We start from the raw sequence: 19,276 nt of genomic DNA on the forward strand, positions 1-19,276 counted from the left end.
AGGATATGGAACTCATCCCTCCCCTAGAGGGTCAAGGTGTTTTTTTGGTTAATGATCCATTGGGTTGTTCCAACATGAGAGTGGCTAGGGAAACGGGGTGGCATGAGTAATTGCAAGGTCTTTGGAGCGAGTTTGGAGGACATCGCACATTGTTTGTGGAGCTGCCTGCGAGACCAAGAAGTTTGGATGAGGAGCTTAAGAATTCTGGCTCAATGCGGTGTTGAAGTTCAGGTATCAAGTACAATAGTTGTTTGGTTAGCTACTGAATCGTCCACATGGTTTCATGGGTGGAATGGAAATAGTCCTTCTTTAAAGGTGGTGAATGGAATTGTACAACCTTTAGCTCAAGGAGGTTCATTCTACACATAGGAACGGTACATAGATCTTTGGTTTTTAGTGGCTAGCCTTACTATTTGGCAAGTGTGGGTATCTAGATGCAACGAGTTGTTTACCGAGAAGCGAACCCCAACAGTTGAGAGTTTAATGATGATTTGGTTTAATTTATTTCTACGCAACAAGGAAAGTTTGACAACCTTCAGGGGCCCTCTTACGCAAGTGAAGAAGCTAGATACCGCTTCCTTCTAAAATGGAGGAGTTCTCCGATTCTACATGATGATGAGAGAGAGGAAAAAGATAGAGAAGAGTAGAGGAAGAGGAAAGAATACTTAAATACACTATTAGGAAAACAATATCATCTTCTTAGACTCTACAAATAACAACCCCAAATAACTCTACTCTAACCTCAATGACAATAATTGAAAATAGTCTTTTCTTTTTCACCCTTTCTTTTACTAAGCTTCTTTTCACTTCTTCTAGCCTTCTTATGCTTCCTCTCTTCTTCTTGTAGATATTCTCTCCCCCTTTTGTCTCCCCCAATTGCTAAGAATACCCTCATATTTATAGGTTTTTAGTTGCATTATTCTTGCTTTTTTCACTTCTTTTCTTTTCTTTTCTTTTCTTTCTACATATCCTCGAGTTTGTGTGATATGTTTTTCATATCATTATTTCTGGTTTGTCATCCAAATTTGTCATACAAGAAAGCTCTCTTTGTCAGCTTTCTTACAAATCTTTTCTTTTGAAATTTGGATATGAGATGAAGAAGTTATGAGCTTTTTTCTCTGCCTTGCTTTTTCTGCCTTTTTTATGCGTTTTTTTCTTTTTTCTTTTTTCCTGCTTTTTCTACTTTTGAAAAATGCCTCTAACTTTATATCCCTTCAATTTCATTCATCTTTTAACTCTTGAACCGTTCATATTGTGCTTTATTCTTATACATCTTACAATCCGATGTTTTTGCCACGGTCTTTTCTTATGAGCAAAAATTGACTTCACATTACAGATGGTGGATGGCAAGGCAAAGTGGATTTATCAGCCACCCTGATGGTTGTTTCCTCCAAGGGTACCAAACATAGAGGTGGGTGTTTTCTTGTAGCCATGCAAATTGGCTTGTAGCATATGAGTTGTATATTATCCATTTTCTTAACTAATGGAAGTAGTTATGTTTTTTTGGGGGAAAAAATGTTTTCTATTAGATCAAATTATTAAAATCCACTTAAATTATAGAGAAGTATTTGAGAAAATTTTAGAAAACCCAAGCGCGTGACCCAAATAGTTCAAGCTATGTATAGATAGATAGATCTTTTTAACTTCCACAAAAGACCAATTATCATCTATGCAACATATCGTAGCCTATGGTGGGGATCAAACTTCAATTCCCCTATTTTTATGATTTTGATGTTAAAGTGCATAATCATTTGTATGAAACAAACTCTGAGGCAAAAGAAGACACGAGAACTCACACTAATCACACTTCCAAGGTTAAGTTGTTGCCTTCCTTGTCCCACTCCTAGAGATATGAACATTCGAATGAAAACAATCCCCTAAGTTAAGTCGACGCTTCATGACCCATTGATAGAGATATATAAGGTAAAAGGAGACATGAATATTCATACGGAACAAACTTCAAGGTTAAGTTCTTGTTCTACAACTAGAGAGATGAACATCGGGATTCGGCATGAAATAAAGACTGCCCAAGGTTAAGTCCCCTCCTTTTCTATCGCGTTCCTGATTGGATTCAATTGTATGTGTGTGCATCTTCTTATCTTGTTTGCAATGTCTGTGGCACGAATCGAAGATAGCTTGGCCCGGACATAATGATACCTACAACTTGTCGCCTTTCAAACCGTTTTGGGGGAAGGGGGGTGTAGGCATGTAAATACGCAAAACTACGTTGTAGGGGCATCCTTCAGAATTCTGGTTTCTGATCATCCTCTCACTTCTTCACAAACAGGTTTGAGGGCCGAGGCTATGGCGCTCCATAGCTCCTGGTGCTTCGCCGCGCTTCACCATCACCATCCCTTCTCTTTCCGTTCCTCCTCTCTGCTGGTAAGAAGGACTTGGTTCACCTCTCTGAAATCTTCATCTTCTTCATCATCTTCGTTGTCACCTTCACCTTCATCTTCACCATCACCATTGATATCCATATCTTCTTTCTTCAAAATGGCTTCGCCCCGGCGTCCAAAGCTCCCCGAGATCATCGAAGCAGGAGACCCCGTCCTTCACGAGGCGGCTTCTCCTGTACCTGTTGAAGAGATTCAAAGCGAACGTATTCAGAAGATCATAGATGACATGATCTCTGTCATGAGAGGAGCTCCTGGTGTTGGTCTTGCAGCTCCTCAGATCGGAATCCCTCTTCAAGTAAGGTTTCATCAAAATTCTTTCTTTTTTCTTTTATGAATTTTCTTTTTCATTTTAAGTCTCTTGCAGCAGTGTCTCTTTCTCCCTCTCCCTCTCTCTCTCTCTCTCTCTCTCTCTCTCTCTCTCTCTCTCTCTCTCTCTCTCTCTCTCTCTCTCTCTCACACACACACACACACACACACACACATGCTTACGTCTTTGGTGTTTGGAGCCATTTGAATCGTGGTAAGAAATAGAATTTTGAATAGTTTTAGTTTGAATTTGAAGTAAGAAAATTTTGGAACATTTTGAATTGAGGTAAGAAAAGTTTGGAATGGTTTGAATTGAGGTAAGAAAAGTTTGGACTGGTTTGAATTGAGGTAATAAATATGGAACATTTTATTGCAATAAGTCTTTTGGCACCATTGGCACTTGACTAAAGAATTTGGAACAGCTAGAAATTGCAGTACGAATGTGAACAATTGTAGTTTGTGGAGCACTTGGAACACTTTGACGGGTCTGTTCATAATTGCTCATAATTGTTGGTGTTGGCCTTGGTGCTCACAGGAATTCTTGGTAAATTAAGCAAGATTCTTTTTTGAGTCTGAGAAACTATTTGAATTGTTTGTCCATAAGTTATTTGAATTGTTTGTGGTAAGCACTTGGAACAGTTTGACTGGCCTGTTCATAATTGTTGGTGTTGTCCTCAGTGCTCATGGGAATTCTTCGTAAACTAAGATTCTTTTAGGAGTCTGAGAAACTATTTGAATTGTTTGTGCATAAGTTACTTCATGTATTTCAAGTTTTAGAAAAATGTGAATTGTTTGTTCATGAATCCTTTCACATACTAAGGCGTTGGAACAATTTAAACGATTTGTTCATGAATGAATAGTTAGGGCACCTAGTGCTAATGTTCATAAAAAATTTACCACATGTATGCATCCCTTACAAAATTATTAAGTTTGTGTTTTCCATCTCTCTAGACATGTGACAAATTCAATTCATTATTCACATCTCAAGGCACAGCGAATTCAATTTGAGACATCCGTTTTTACATGATTTTCAACAAGGATCCAATCTGTGATAGAATCAAGGATGGTTTATTTATTTATTTCAGAAGTCTGTAGCTTACCACTCTGTTTGTTGCTAATGAAGATATAGATTGATTTCTGCAGATAATTGTCATGGAAGATACAAAAGAATATATCAGTTATGTGTCGAAAGAGGATGCAGATGCTCAACAACGCACACCTTTCGACCTCTTGGTGATTGAAATGTGAAATTTCATTAAGGAATTGCAAAATGTCTGCATGGTTTTGAGGTTATTTTATTCTTCTGTTTTGGAGTGGTTCATGTATTTTCTCTTTGGTAAAAAACTTTACTGTCTTTTTTGTTTTCTTTTTTCCTTTTAAAATTGCTTTGACAGGTTATATGCAATCCTAAATTAAAGAGGAAGGGAAACAAAAGTGCAAGATTTTTTGAAGGATGTCTAAGGTTAGTTCAATTACTTATTTCAGTATCATTTGAAGTTTGGTTGAATCTGTGGTTAATTAGAAGGATGTGGCAGATTAATGTGCTATTGTGTGTATCAGCCCCATATGATTAAATATGAAATTTGAACATCCAGGTTATGTTTTTTAAGGATGTATGTGAAACTTAAACATGTAGGTTGAAGTTTTGAGAATGAAACCATCTAGGTTTTGGTTAGTGGTTTTTGAGATGGGAGCAATTCTTGATTACCACTAATGGGAACCAATCCTCTATGAAGAGAAACAAAGACCACAAACAAGACTGGTAGTGGGAATTAATCTTCTTTGAAGAGAAACAAAATCTGCAAAAGAATTTGGTAGTGAAACCCTACAAATAACTATGAGGAAACTTGGATATTCTAATTTTTTGAGGAATGGTGATAATTATGATATAAGACATCTATTAGCATTAAGAAAGGTTGTATGCTTCACTCGATTTTGTAGTGTTAAAGGATATCGAGGACTAGTTGAAAGGTACCTAGAAGTGGAGGTTTCAGGGTTCGGACGGGATGGATCACCAATCAAGTTCGATGCATGTGGATGGAAAGCGCGAATATTACAGCATGAATGCGATCATATTGAAGGTTTTATTTTTGTAGATAAGATGGTACCAAGGACTTTTAGGACCACTGCAAATTTACAGCTCGTATTGCCATCAGGGTGTCCAAAGATAGGCGTATATGAAGCTAGAACAAATTGATGACCGTATTTGATGATGGTACCAGAAGTTTATTTGTCACAAGCGAATATTAAGGTTTTATATTGAAGTGTAGCCACCCAATTCCTAGAAAACAGATGGTGAATTCATCTTAGTGGGATTCTCAATGATAACTATATCCTAACAATACAGATTTTTTTCACACACTTTTTCTGTATAATACTTTAAACCTCCACAAAGTTCAATTATGCTTTCATAGAGTATCCTATATGTTTACCTAAATGGCCTCCATTCATATTTAATCAAAACTCTTTATGTCCCAAGTGTTATGTTCTTAAGCACAACTCGATTTTGGATTTTCTTCTTTGATGGGGACACAGCAATTGTAACAAATTTACTATGTTTCATCCTTGAACTGGATGGTTTATGATATTTGTTACCAATAACCACATGGTATAAACTTCCAAGGTTGGGGATTAAACCAAAACTGAAGACTAATATGGATTTGATGGTTGAGAAGTTGTATAAATATGTACGTTATATAGCAAAGAAAGTATTTATATTATAGTTATAAAGGCAAAGGAAGTATTTATATTCTATTATGTTGTATTTGGGAAATTTGGAAGCCTAATGAGATTATTAAGTGTGTTATATGAGGCCTTCCTCTTACTTATCATGAGAAATAACACTTGTTTGAGCTGAAAGTCAAGACTTATTGTAAGGTGAGGGAAAACCATTAGATTGGATTTGGCAAATGAACCCTCATGAAAGGCATATGAGTAAAACCTTTTTATTTAGAGATGCTCAAAGTGGAGGATGGATCGAAAAGCACAAACATTGAATGCATGTGAAACCATTAAAGAAATGATTCTCAATATTAGAAATACAATGGGGATTGGAAGTGATGGAGCATGTATTACAAGCCACTCCTACAAGTTATGGTTCTCAATACAATTAGAAATACAATAGGAATTGGAAGTGATGGAGCATGTATTACAAGCCACTCCTACAAGTTATGGTTCTCAATACAATTAGAAATACAATAGGAATTGGAAGTGATGGAGCTAATATATCAAAATTACATAATCCATTTATGACTTCATTGCATTGTTAAGGATAGCAACATTGAAGACTTCAGACTTCACATAAAGTAATAGCCTAAAATTTTGGAAACTTAATAATAAATGTTTTATTTTGTCATGTGTATTGTGAAATGAACAACACCAGTACAATAAAGTTTACAAAGCATATTTACTTGTTATTATGCTGTTGTCATGATAGAAATTTAACAATGTAAAGACCTCCTTTGATCTCTCTTCCTAACCCTGACTAAATATTTTCAGCTCCACTGCATTTGCATTATTTCCTTGACACATTCGAGTCCTAACTGTATTTCAACTCATGTCCAATCCAAAAAAACCAAATCAAAGACCATGGCTTGTAGGACAATATGAGGTCATTGTTACTCTCACACACTGGGAGTATTAAATATTGAGTAGGTTTTACAAAGGTGACAAACACAATAACGCCCTGCTCTCATGTCACATACTAGACCACATCAGTCATACTTGGAGGTTTAATATGTTTGCCTTTGTACAAATACTCCTCAATCTCCGTCTTAACCTTCCCCAACCCATTATTGGCAGGTAGCTTCTTGGGCATTTGTTGGCCAACCAATTGCGTTATACAAGCGATTGTCAATAAATTGGTTAATAAATTGGTTGCACATCACAGATAAGATCCACCAATTCCCCATTATCTTTTATTGGCTACACCACATACCCACCCTGCCTCATCCACCTGTTTAACTCCACCTTTCAGAACTAGGTTTTGTCCAATAAGATCCTTTTGGTCTCCCCGTCATGGATTCTCCAATGTAGTTGTATTTTCCTCAATCGAGATCCACCATGCTTCTTTGAAGGTCTTTTTGTTTGTTGTGATCTTTTTCTCCATGTCATAAGTCTTTTGATTTCCACATTCTTCATTTTTACTGCATGACTGATTCTATGTGCCTCATCACTACAGGAACCATTTAAATTTGTATCAGTGTAGTGGTTCAATGTCAATCCCCACAATATTTTGTGCTTCAATATTCAATTCCAACAGACAAGTTGGTCAAGCCAAACATATAAGAATTCCCAACTAGGCTGGAACAGTTGTGTCATGAACATTTACATGTATATCTGTGAAAAACATTTACATGCATAACTACAATGAACATTTAAACGTACATTTAACTTGCATCATTTTACAAATGATATGAATTCATTTCATCAATAGGAATTGGTTTATGAAATACCTCATTATGTAATCCTTTATATATAGCACCATTGTGTAGATCTAAATGTTGGACGTCCATACAACAATGAAATGCATGCCGACATTTCTGTAACTATTATATATCTGTCAACAATTTCTTACAAGTCGGCTTGGGCAATGAAACCAATGAGTTAGTGTCATAACAAAAGAAACCTTTAACAGCATATAAATGAATTCATAAAAAGAACTTTAAATCAACCGAGTGAAGGACTTTCTTATAGTTATATGTAGAAGGCACAATTTTTCATGGGGCTGTCCAGATAGATGATACATAGGAGAATCATTGAACATATGACTGAACAATAAAAAAATCAATCACTTGAATCATCATCATATGTCGCACATAATGATGCTAGGCCAGTGACAGCACTAGAACTAACTGGAATGGCATCACTACTAGTGACTTTAGTGTTAGTTTCTGGTTCTGGCACATGGTCTTTCTTGGGTTTCACATTGAATGCTATATTTTTCGGTCTCACAGAGAACAAAGGCTTCTTTTCATTTGTCGCTTTTCCAGACCCTACATCCTCTGTCACTACACACAAACAATGAAATATATTATAAGATATAAATTAGAGTACATTTCCATCCTGAGACTATGAATATATACCTAGAGAGCTTGTAGCTGAAGACGGGTGTATGTGATCGGTCAATTCAAAAAGACTTGGCTTAGATCTCTGAAAAAACAATATATAGCAACAAATGTTGGTAAAAATAGCAATAATTACTTTAATGTAATAAATGGAAAAACAATTTACCTTTGATGGGATGCTTTCCTCATCGTCATACTCGTCGTCGTCGTCGTCGTCGTCGTCATCATCATCCAATCTACGGGTAAATTTGTCTGAGCTCTGGGACAATGATGGAAACTAATTAGATCTGTTTCATTAGCGTGGACATTTTACGGCATAACCATCTCTATTATTTACCTGAAATACAACTGATCTAATGACAGCTTCATCTTCCTCTGCAAGTTCCCTCTCCTGGAAGCATACATCATATCGATTATATAATACATAATAAGTAAGAGCAGATATGAATGGTAGAAGTATTTAATAGTATGATTCATGAATTGAAATCATCACATTAGTGCAGAGAAAATCCTCTGTTATGAGCTTTTGGAACAGAGATGAGTCTGAAGCAATGATGCAATATACAATGCAGATATTTTTATTTTCGAAGATGAATTAGCAACACGTCTTGTTTAAAGGAATTCCCTTTTGTATAAAACGTTTATGAATACAATCTTATAGCAGAATAATCTAGAAAATCTTCTTAAGATGAGAAACAACAAACTCAAAATAATTACATGAATCAGATTCACGAGTCATGACACAGGCTATATAATGTATACGTGCAAATTGCTTATGCTAATTTTGTGATCAAATCTAAATTGCACTTTCTTTAATCAAATCTAGATTAGATTCCAAGGATTCTTGGCATGGTTATATAAGATATAAATAAATATCTTCATGTCCCATCTCCTACAATGTTATTGTTTTCAACAATTAACACCCCCCAGTAAATAAATTTGCATTGTATATGCATGTAATGCAACAACATACCTTTATGTCTGCAGTTCGTTTTAATGCTTCCAACATTTCTTCTGTTCCCACGCCTGCATGCCTTGCCTACAAAGTGTCACCAAGTTAGACATACGAGCATCATGAATTGCATAAGAACCTCCAAGACCCAAAAAGGAGGAAAAGATTACCCGCATCGACTTCATTTCATCAAGTGCAGCAAGAATATCCATTTCTCTTTTCGAGTCCAACGTTCGGTTTTCAAGTGCTTTCATAGCATCCCCCATTTCTTCAGCATTTCTCTTCTTTTTGGCATCGTCAATTATCTGCAGTTTGTAGGGGAACATTGATAACTTGCATTGAAAACAATCAAGTCTATAAAAAATGATCAATAAAGATAAAGGAAATACCTCATCTGTTGAACGCCAAGGCTCAAAATTTCTTGTTGCACCCGCCTCAACAGTATAATCACTATTCTGAGGATCTGTTTTCATTGTTATTTCCGCCGAGCATTTTGTGCACTTGAAATAGAACCGAAAGATTTGAATGCCTAGGTACGTCTGAAGATAGACAAAGATAATAGTTAGGCATTCTGACGATCTCTCATCATATTAGGATTATATAACGGTAGACCATGTTTTTATTAGCCCATGAACCTGGGTTCAAATCCTACTAATCTATACTAGCTGAACTTTGTGTTGTAGGGGTTGAACCTGTGACTTCTGATAGACATCCTTAACAAGTGATCAACATCCGTCTCATCGAGAGAGAGTAAAGAAATCAGGGCTTATATTGGTGTTGCAAAATTCCATCCAAATTTCTGTTTGGCTTAAGATTGGCTGTATAAGTAATATATACAATAGCCCAAGCTTCTCAATTAGGATGCCTACAGTCATGTGTTATCTCTCTCCCCAAGATCATATATGGCCTCTGAGGATGATAATAACATCTCTCCTTCCCTCCCTCATGAACCATGCAGTCACATTGACTCCAAGTCTACCCAACAACACATGGACACAAAGAGAATGTCAACTATTCACAATGTCACCAGATTTATACGGAGCAGAAGCTCAATTCCTCAAGAGATCATCCAAATTGATTTGTTAGGCAGAGAGCTTTATTACCTGGATCTGAACCATGCCATAAATATAAGACATACCAAGGATCATGGTATGCACATGTGATGAAGCGCTTCATAAACAGAGGCTAATAATTAGAACTCCTGTCCTCTCACTAGCAAAGACTGATTCTTACCATTTAAGTTATCTTTTACTAACTTGCTCTTTTTTTCTTGGAGACACTTGACTAGATTTTCAAACTACCATTAAACATAACTTTAACATATTTTCTCCCTTCACACACTACATACCAAGACCAGAGGTACTAGTGTATCCCTTCTCATTTGACCCACAATTCTGATTTAAATCTATGATTTTTAGCCATTCTCCAAGCCCATCATTAGACTTTTGTGGTTGGGTAGTAGTGGAAGCTACACTTTGTATTCTCTAAGGGTTCTTGTGAACCCCAGAAACCAAACCATTTCATGAATCTATTTGCAGACAAGTCCTCGAACAAAAGAGAGTAACTGTACACAAGGGCTCTGCACAATGGAACTTTTATTAGTATTTAACTTCTTTTTTAAATGATGGCTCAATGTAATTGCGTCACCATGATGGGAGCAGTTCAGACAAGATTACGGACTACAGAGAGGAACACGAAATGACCCATGAAGACTTTAACACGACACAAAATGGATTGTTCCACGGTATGTCAGAGAACCTCGACTGACTATGCCTATCAAGTACCCACTGGCACGCCATGATCATGCATAGAAGTCATAGGAGGTCCCTAGGAATCTGCTGGTACGCACACAACCCAAGCCAACACCTGCCCATCTCCATGCATGACAGTGAGTTATTCGTCACTTACAGCATGATAGGTCTGCCAAACACATACATGAGCACCTCATCTATGGAGACAATGCTACAGTTCCAATTGATTGCTCTTAGAACTAGGCTACAATAATTGCTTCCCAGAGAAGCAAACTAAACAGACTATTGGAATTCTAATGATTCCATATATATGGGGAAATACAATATTATCATGCTTGGTCATACCATAGCACTGGCCAAACTATATACAGCAGTAGTTTAGGTGGAGCTGAGGTTACAGGCAGAGAGAGGCACTGAGAGTCCGTAGTAATAATTCCATACATATGGGGAAATACAATATTATCATGCTTGGTCATACCATAGCACTGGCTAAACTAAATACAGCATTAGTTTAGGTGGAGCTGAGGTTAGAGGCAGAGATAGGAACTGAGAGTCCCTAGTCAGGTGGGTTTTAGAAGAGCACTTTCAAAAATCGATCACATAGCTTCATTCATGGGGTAAGAGCACAGAAAAAGAGGCTACAATCAGACAGGAGCACCTGCAGGGATTGAACCATTTTTTATAGCAGGCTTCCCAGAGAAGCAGATTAAAAGACTATTGTAATTCTAATGATTCCATACATATGGGGAAATACAATATTATCATGCTTGGTCATACCATAGCACTGGCCAAACTAAATACAGCAGTAGTTTGGGTGGAGCTGAGGTTAGAGGCAGAGAGAGGGACTGAGAGTCCCTAGTCAAGTGGGTTTTAGAAGAGCACTTTCAAAAATCGATCACGTAGCTTCATTCATGGGGTAAGAGCACAGAAAAAGAGGCTACGATTAGACACGAGAGGCTATTCTAGCACCTGCAGGGATTGTACCATTTTTTATAGCAGGCAGACATACATCTTTGTTGGTATTGTTGTCTTATAGGCTTATTTTGGACTACACGGATAATAAAAATTTGACAACAGCAACCAAGCACATGGACTTTACCAGCACAAGGTAATGGGGATCATTGTTCATCATGTCTGAGCTGGCCAAGGACACACATATGTCATTACCCAACTCCACCACACCACAACACCAATCAGAAATGGATGTCAAGATTCATCATCATTACTCATCCCATACATAGTATAGTGTTTACATGCTTCATGCTCGTAAAACCCTCACAAATAATTAGCAATTCTAAAATAGCAAAATGCATTAAGATCATCGGCTTGGATCTTAGGAAACTTAAAGCTTTCTTTTTCACCAGTATAAACTGAAATGAAGTTACCCATATTGCAATCATGATTTGCGTCATAGGCAAACATCTGCCTCTAGTAGAGATTGACGCATCTTTCTTTCACTATCTCTAACTGATTTTTGGTTTGGTGGTATACACAGTAGCATCAAAAGTCATAAAATTGAGAGGACCCAAGTTGGATCCCTCAATGGATTTGGCCACAGCCTGCAGATAATAGCTTGAATGACAATCACGCATGGATGAGAATAACAAACACACACACACACACACACACAGATATCCATATATATAATAAAAATTAAGTCTAAAAATTTCCTACCTCACCAATGACGTCCTCTTTGCGAGAGTTGAATTTGGTGCCCTTGTAGATGTAATTCCCGCATGTGCCACAACGTATGCTCATGGGAAGCATCATTCGCACCTTGATTTGCTGGTTCTTTGGTTGACGACGCCGAGGGATCTTTGAAGGATCAAAATCAGGAGGGTAGTATTTGTTCAAAACCTTCCGTTCTCCCATTGCTTCTTTCTTCTCCGCCTACCTTCTTTCCTCTGGTTCTGCTTCTTCCTTCTTATGCTTCTTCTCTTTTTCTGATTCAACCTTTCTTCTGCGTTCTTCTTTACTTTCAGCTCCTCCTGGTTCTTAATTCCACTTCCTTTTCTGCTCTTTCTTCCTGCTTCTCCTTCCACTTCGCTTCTCTTCCTGCTTCCGCTAATTTCTTGAAGACTAGTTTCTCAGGGTAAAAAAAGAGGAACCAGATGTCTCTTTCTTCTATCGTTAGGTTTCGCTCTCTCTCTCTCTCTCTCTCTCCATCAAACCCTAGAAGCACAGACGGAGTGAGGGGGGGGGGGGAGGGGGGCAAAAACAGAGTTTTGTCACCTCTGTTCCTCTACACACGAGATATACACATATACGTATACACATACATATACATGTATGTATGTATGTATGTATGTATATATACGTTTGTGTGTACATGTACATGTGTGTGTGTGTGTGTGTGTGTGTGTGTGTGAATATGTACATATTTATATTTATGCTCAAGATTTTTAATCACTTCAACTATTAATGTCTTAGTACTAGAAATTTACGATAGTAAAACTTGCTATTAGAATGTTTAAATTAAAAAATATGTAACTATTCATGTATTTTTGTTAAAATTTTGTAGCAATAATTATTATTATTATTATTATTCATGCATTATATTTAAAAAAATATGCATAATAACTGATTGAAAGTTTATGAGGAAAATTATTTTATTTATTATTATGGACTCAGGAGATTTACAATAATTATTGTCATGCATCTTTGTAATTTATCTTTATTATTATTGATCTTTGTATGGAAGTTGTGATCTACAAAGGGAAATGTGGTGCATTACTATGGCGATACAAGAACAATAAGTTGGGAATTATATCAACAAACACAAATGCATGTGATCCATGGTGTGCAGTACCACGAAATTGAAGTATGTGCAACGTTTGTATTGCAAATCTACAAACCCTTTTGACAAAAATCAACAAGCTCATCGATATAAAAAATCAACAAGCTACGAAATTGAAGTATGTGCCATGATATTGACGAGCTCAATGCTCCACTGGTCTACAAACTCATTCGTAAGCAATGTACAGTACCACAAAACTCTAGTGTAGATACGAATTTTGTATCACAAAGCTATAGACCCTTTTGATGAAATTTGGTAAGCTCAATGGTCCATGATATCAATGAACTAGGAATCAACAATGGCTCATCTCAAGCATAAGCCGAACCATTAAGTTGTTTTAAAGGGTTTGGCAGTTCAATTCAATTTAGTTTAGGCTTGAGCTTCCTTGACCAGTTTGAGCTCAGTTTGGGATGGTTCAAGCCGAACTAAACTAATTTTGACCAAACCGGTTCAGGCTTAATTGGCTTGGCAAACTGGTTTTGCCTTAACCAGTTTGGTTCAAGTTTGGGAACTCCCAAATCGGTTAAGGCTTAATCAGTTTGGTTTGGAAAAGGCCAAACCAGTTAAGCTGAAAGCAAACCATTGACGATTCCTACGAACGAACTTAGATGTCCACAAATCAACGAACTCAGTTGTACGCAATGCAAAGTACCAGGGAACTCAAGTTTATACAATGTTTGTATCGTAAAGCTATTGACCCTTTAGGAAATGTTATGGTTGGTTTATGGGAGCTTTCTGGCCAAAGGGCATTTGAGAAATTAACAAAACCTCAGGGATATTATTGAAATAAACAAAAACCACGGGAGCTTACAAACACTGCCATAGCTTTTTGAAAATGAAACTGAGGAAGATCTGAATTTGTAGCGTTTCCTCTGTTACTTCTTCTTCTTCTCACCAGATGACATGGATGACCTTGCTCCTGTTGCACAGACCATCATCAGGAAGTCCTCTTTCTTTGCGTGTTACCTTCTCTGCTCGCAAAAACCTCGATGTGGTCGAACATACATAGGGTAAGTTCAACTTTTTTTGTTTTCTTTTTTTCTCAAATCATGTTAACTCCTTCAGTTGTGAGTTATTTTCTTGTATTATTCGCTCTTTCATTGCTTCCCGAAATTGGAAAGAATGTAATATTTGATTCAATATGTATGTTGGGAAACATATCTGAGAGATTGTCCAAAAGAAGTTTGTCATAGAAACGCCCCAATTCTTATACGAAAAACAAGTTGAAACAAAAATTCACATTCTTTAGCTGAAGCGATCGTAGGACACGAGAGAGATGGGAGAAATAAATAATCAATAAAAGCCAGAACACAGCTTTTTTATGAGATAATAATAAAATCATCATTACATAGGGGTAACAAATAGGTTTTTGAACATATGACGTGATTGTACTATAAAAAGAAAAAGAAAGAATTTTCTAATTTTTGACAGCAATTTCAGCTAATCCAATAGTTTACAAAAAAGGAAAAGGAAAATAAAGAAATAAATTCTATTGTTCTCTAATAATCATGAGCTCTTAAATAGTTATGTATATCATACATGTATCTGAATGAACGTAATAAATATGCCAATGCAACTCATACACATTGAAGCAGGATAGAACAAGGAATATCATCATGTCCATAGATGTCCTGGAAGAGCAATCTAATATTTTTCTTATTGCCAATGGTAACTTGCTTCCTATATAATTGTTTCTCAATCTCTTGAAAATACAAATTAGTGGGAGAAAACAATAAATCTGAACATGTCCTAGAAGAGCAACCTACTGTTTACTATACTGTCAATTTTATTTTGTTACCATTTCTTGCTAGCTTTTCACGCAGTTGAGATTGATATATATAATGTATCCCTTTTGCATAATATGGATAGCCTTTCAGAAACGAGGAACTTGAACATTGGTATATAGAATTATCTTCATTGAGTGTTATGAGTGCCATCAGGTGGAGACAAATGTGAAAGTTGATAAAGTTACATACACATCACTCATGTTGTATTCTCCCATAGTGGTGTTATATTCTGCGAAGAAATGTGTTCAATGTTTAGATCTTGGAGTTGTTATGTGATTCTCACTATTTATATGTTTACCACATACTATTGAAGATCAATGGTCTATAATTATGAAAGCATAACAATGATGCAGGTTCACAGTTAATCCAAGACGTCGTATTAGACAGCACAATGGAGAAATTACCTCTGGTGCATTTAGAACAAAGAAATGGAGGCCGTGGGAGATGATTCTCTGTATTTATGGATTCCCTTCTCAAGTACATGCACTTCAGGTAGCTGAATATAGGTCTGCTTTCTTATCATGAATTGCCTACAAATGGTGATTTTGTCTTACTAAAATGAGCATTGGATGTTCTTTCTTCCCAGTTTGAATGGGCATGGCAACATCCTCACAAATCCTTAGTAGTGAGGGAGGCTATAGCTGGCATAAAGGCTCTAGGAGGGAAACAAGGAAAAGTCATGGTCATGTACAAAATGTTGAATATACCGAAATGGAATAAGTATAGTATACAACCCTATTTTTTATCATTTGACATTTTGTTGTCAATAATCAGGATTTTTAATTGTCTACTTTGATTGCAGACTTGATCTTATCGTCAATTTTCTTTCGACAAAACATCTCCCCTTGGCCAAGAAGTGTCCATGTCTCCCTCCTCAAATGCAAGTTAAAGTTGGTCCATTAGAGGATCTCCCCTGCTATCTAGACTTGGATGACTCTGATGGTGACAACATTGATGATGTCAACAATGATGATGGTGACAATGATAATGACAACAATGATGATGGCAGCAACAACGATGAACTTGACATGCTCAATAAGCGAAGTGAAGATGCACCATCCTGCACAAGTCCCACTGTAACAACAAACATTGAAACATTGTGGCAACTTGGGCAAGAACCACCTTCGATGGATCATGATGGTTATAGAAAATCTGTGGATGCCGTTTTAGCAGAGGACTTACCACATCCTTTGGCTTTTAAGAGTTCCTTTGGTTGTACTAATCCAATAGAGACTGGTGATATCCATTGCAATCATTTTGTTTTAGTGAACTTGGATGAATCCACTATGTCTGAGGAGAGACAAATGAGCCGGAGTGGTGCCAAGGTCTTGGTCAATCTAGTTTCACCAGAATCACATTGTAAGCACGTAGGACATCAAGATGACATGAAATCACATCAACAACATGAGATGGAAGCAGATAAGCTCAACATGCGATCATATTGGAAACCGATAAAGAGTGGTCATGACACTACCACTGATTTAAGCCCTACCACCCCAAATGCTCATCCTCACAATGAAGATACCAGAAGTTTGTTAAACATTTCTCAATTTTCACCTTTATGGTCTCCTTCCCCATGCCAAACATCTGGAGGCATGATAGATTTATCTCAATGTGTACCAAATAACATTTTCAATACACCGAAACCAGATTCTTCTGCGTTGCGACCGCATTTGGAAGAAGGGCATGTTCTTTCACACTTTCAGGGAAAACAAAGCGAGATAATTGACCTAACATCATCCCCTGTCGCCCCTTAATATAGCCCCAATTCGTTGATTAGAAGAGGAAGAATTTGTACTATAATATAATTGTATATGAATGCTTCAGATGTGAAAGTAGCTCACTGATGTAATGCATGTTAGTTTCTAATTGGAGGAACTATTTGCGGTATGCCATGTTCCAAGCACAATTGAGAACATGCAAAAATAGCCCTTATGACGTAAGACAAAAGGTTTATATTACATAACAATTACATGTTCTTTTATGATGAAATAAGTGCTTCCCTTGCATATATACATATAAGTTATATGTATATATGCAAGAAAACCCTCATGCCCATAGAAGCCTTGACATTGATATAACTTATGATGAAAAATATGAAATCAATGTCAAGGCTTCTATGGGCATGAGGGTTTTCTTGCATCAAACTACAACTGCAATACTGATTTTGTAATGTTTTCATGTGGCTGATTGTATCTCAAAGTAGATTATAATGGTTTTGATATAGTAGTCTTGGTTCCATATTGGGAATATGTATAGATTAGCTTAAAAAGAGGGCTATGTACCAAATGTTTTGTTATGGAAGTAGTCTCTCAATATCTTATGCAATATATAAAGATACTTCATTATGATGCCTTCCTAACTTATGGAGGCTCTTGCACTTTGGTAGATTATCCAATGGTATTCTTCAACAAAGTTGCCTTTTGTTGCCCAATGCTTTTACAAGACATCTCTATGCATGATTGATTCATTGTTTGGGTGAATATATTACTCAAGTGTCAACATCCTTAAAGATAACAAGAGATTGTTTAGATGAATATATTTGTGGTTATTTAATAGTTATCCTGATACATAACTTATGAGTGTTCAAATGAATGTGTTTCTCTCATAATTGAAAACAAGCATTTTGACATCTAGTTGGCAAGTGTTTAATAATGTGCTCTTGCTTCAACTCAAAGTCATGTAGTTAAGCACTTGAAGTCATTCTCCTTATCTTTTAAGACAAAAGGTTTAGATTACATAACAATTACATGTTATTTTATGATGTTATCTTTAAGGATGTTACTCTCATCTACTCATGTTATATTGTGGGTAAGTAATGATTTGCCCTTTATCATGAGAGCAATAATGAAGAATAAAAGTCTCTCCAAAACTGTCTAGTTTTGTACCTTATGAAGGCTTAGTTTCCAACTCCAAGATCCTACAGTTCCTACCCCATGTAGAAAACTAGGCTCAATGCATGAGTACAGTCGAATTTGTACACTCAGGCGTAGTGCATGGGACATCGCAACTTCTCTCGAGGCTTTACAACCTTTGACAACCTTTCAATCTCAGAACTGATACTTGACTCGGCGGGATACTGAGATGGACAAGATAATAGATATGTATGTACTTGATGGACAGGAGCATACTGCGATGGACGGGATTATGTATGTACTCGATGGCCGGATGGACGGCCATCTATGGTACATACTCTTCTTCATGAAGGGCAAGAGACAGGCAAGGCAACAGAAGAACACCTGAAGGAAGGAAGGAAGGAAGGAAGGTTTGGGCTGAGCAGTGAGCACCAGAGAAGAAATGAGATGCATGTATCCATATGATCCATGGCGATGTGATATGAACCTCGACAATCCTCCTGCGCTGCTTCGCCCCTCTCCCTCCTCTCTGTCACTCTCAACGAATCCTGCGATCCAGCAAAATCGTTACTGGGCCTCAGAGGCCCGCCCCATTTGGTGATGGATGATGGCACGTAGCCATGCTGCTGCTCACTGCATCTCTCCCACCCCATCCATGTCTCAGACAGATCTTCCGAACCCCCCATGGTGAACAATCCGCCCCTCGGCTGCTGCAGCAGCAAAGGGATAAGGGAGAGAGAATGGAGCGAGAAACCATGGAAACAAACCCTTAGCCTGTTGCTCGATGAATCGGGAACCGCAGTAGACGGCGATTCCAGCCTCTATGCGGCTCTGCTGCGACACTGCGGGAATTCCAGATCCCTCTTGGAGGGACGCCGCATCCATGCCCACATGAGTGGAAGTGGGCATCTCAGGAATCGCTACCTCAAGAACCTGCTCTTGCAGATGTATGCCAAATGTGGTGCTGTGCAGGATGCAACGGACCTCTTCGCCAAATTCAGCCAACCAGACGTGTTCTCCTGGACCTTCATCATCGCAGCTCATGCCCATACCCATGCCCATTACCACGATCATGGTATCACTGCCTCACAACTTTTTCAACAAATGCAACAACAAGGGGAACTTCCCAATAACCATACTCTTGTTTACATTCTTTCCGTGTGTGCCAACCATATGTTGCTTCCACTCGGGAAGCTCATCCATGCTCTCGTTGTTGGGGGTAGGGATCATATGTCCAACGTCATGGTTCTCAGTTCTTTGATCAATATGTATGGAAAGTGTAGATGTTTATATAATGCACTGCAGCTCTTCAATGGCATGCCTGACACCAGTGTGGTATCGTGGAATGTTCTGATCTCTGCAT

The 19,276-nt window shown here is 37.5% G+C and overlaps 3 protein-coding genes across 3 annotated transcripts; 2 read left to right on the forward strand and 1 right to left on the reverse strand.

Annotated features, from left to right (window-relative positions):
- Positions 1-2,247: 2,247 nt before the first annotated feature.
- LOC147847867 (peptide deformylase 1A, chloroplastic-like) lies at positions 2,248-5,125 on the forward strand. The gene is made up of 4 exons (XM_087338778.1): positions 2,248-2,694; positions 3,849-3,938; positions 4,100-4,167; positions 4,647-5,125. Exons 1-4 carry the CDS (start codon positions 2,305-2,307, stop codon positions 4,900-4,902), a joined length of 804 nt encoding a protein of 267 aa, XP_087194904.1. The 5' UTR covers positions 2,248-2,304; the 3' UTR covers positions 4,903-5,125.
- A 2,204-nt stretch (positions 5,126-7,329) lies between these two features.
- LOC147847868 (uncharacterized) lies at positions 7,330-12,488 on the reverse strand. The gene is made up of 8 exons (XM_087338777.1): positions 12,149-12,488; positions 9,113-9,262; positions 8,894-9,028; positions 8,745-8,810; positions 8,109-8,162; positions 7,938-8,030; positions 7,790-7,856; positions 7,330-7,714 (listed from the first exon to the last, which is right to left on the reverse strand). Exons 1-8 carry the CDS (start codon positions 12,344-12,346, stop codon positions 7,491-7,493), a joined length of 987 nt encoding a protein of 328 aa, XP_087194903.1. The 5' UTR covers positions 12,347-12,488; the 3' UTR covers positions 7,330-7,490.
- A 1,630-nt stretch (positions 12,489-14,118) lies between these two features.
- On the forward strand, positions 14,119-17,040 carry LOC147847869 (uncharacterized). Its single transcript, XM_087338776.1, has 4 exons — positions 14,119-14,281; positions 15,412-15,550; positions 15,645-15,778; positions 15,861-17,040. Exons 1-4 carry the CDS (start codon positions 14,175-14,177, stop codon positions 16,813-16,815), a joined length of 1,335 nt encoding a protein of 444 aa, XP_087194902.1. The 5' UTR covers positions 14,119-14,174; the 3' UTR covers positions 16,816-17,040.
- Positions 17,041-19,276: the final 2,236 nt, after the last annotated feature.

Source organism: Azolla caroliniana, unplaced genomic scaffold, assembly GCF_043228905.1.
Source record: "Azolla caroliniana isolate FFs.n. ecotype wild unplaced genomic scaffold, voAzoCaro1.0.p SCAF_613, whole genome shotgun sequence".
Classification (NCBI taxonomy): domain Eukaryota; kingdom Viridiplantae; phylum Streptophyta; class Polypodiopsida; order Salviniales; family Salviniaceae; genus Azolla; species Azolla caroliniana.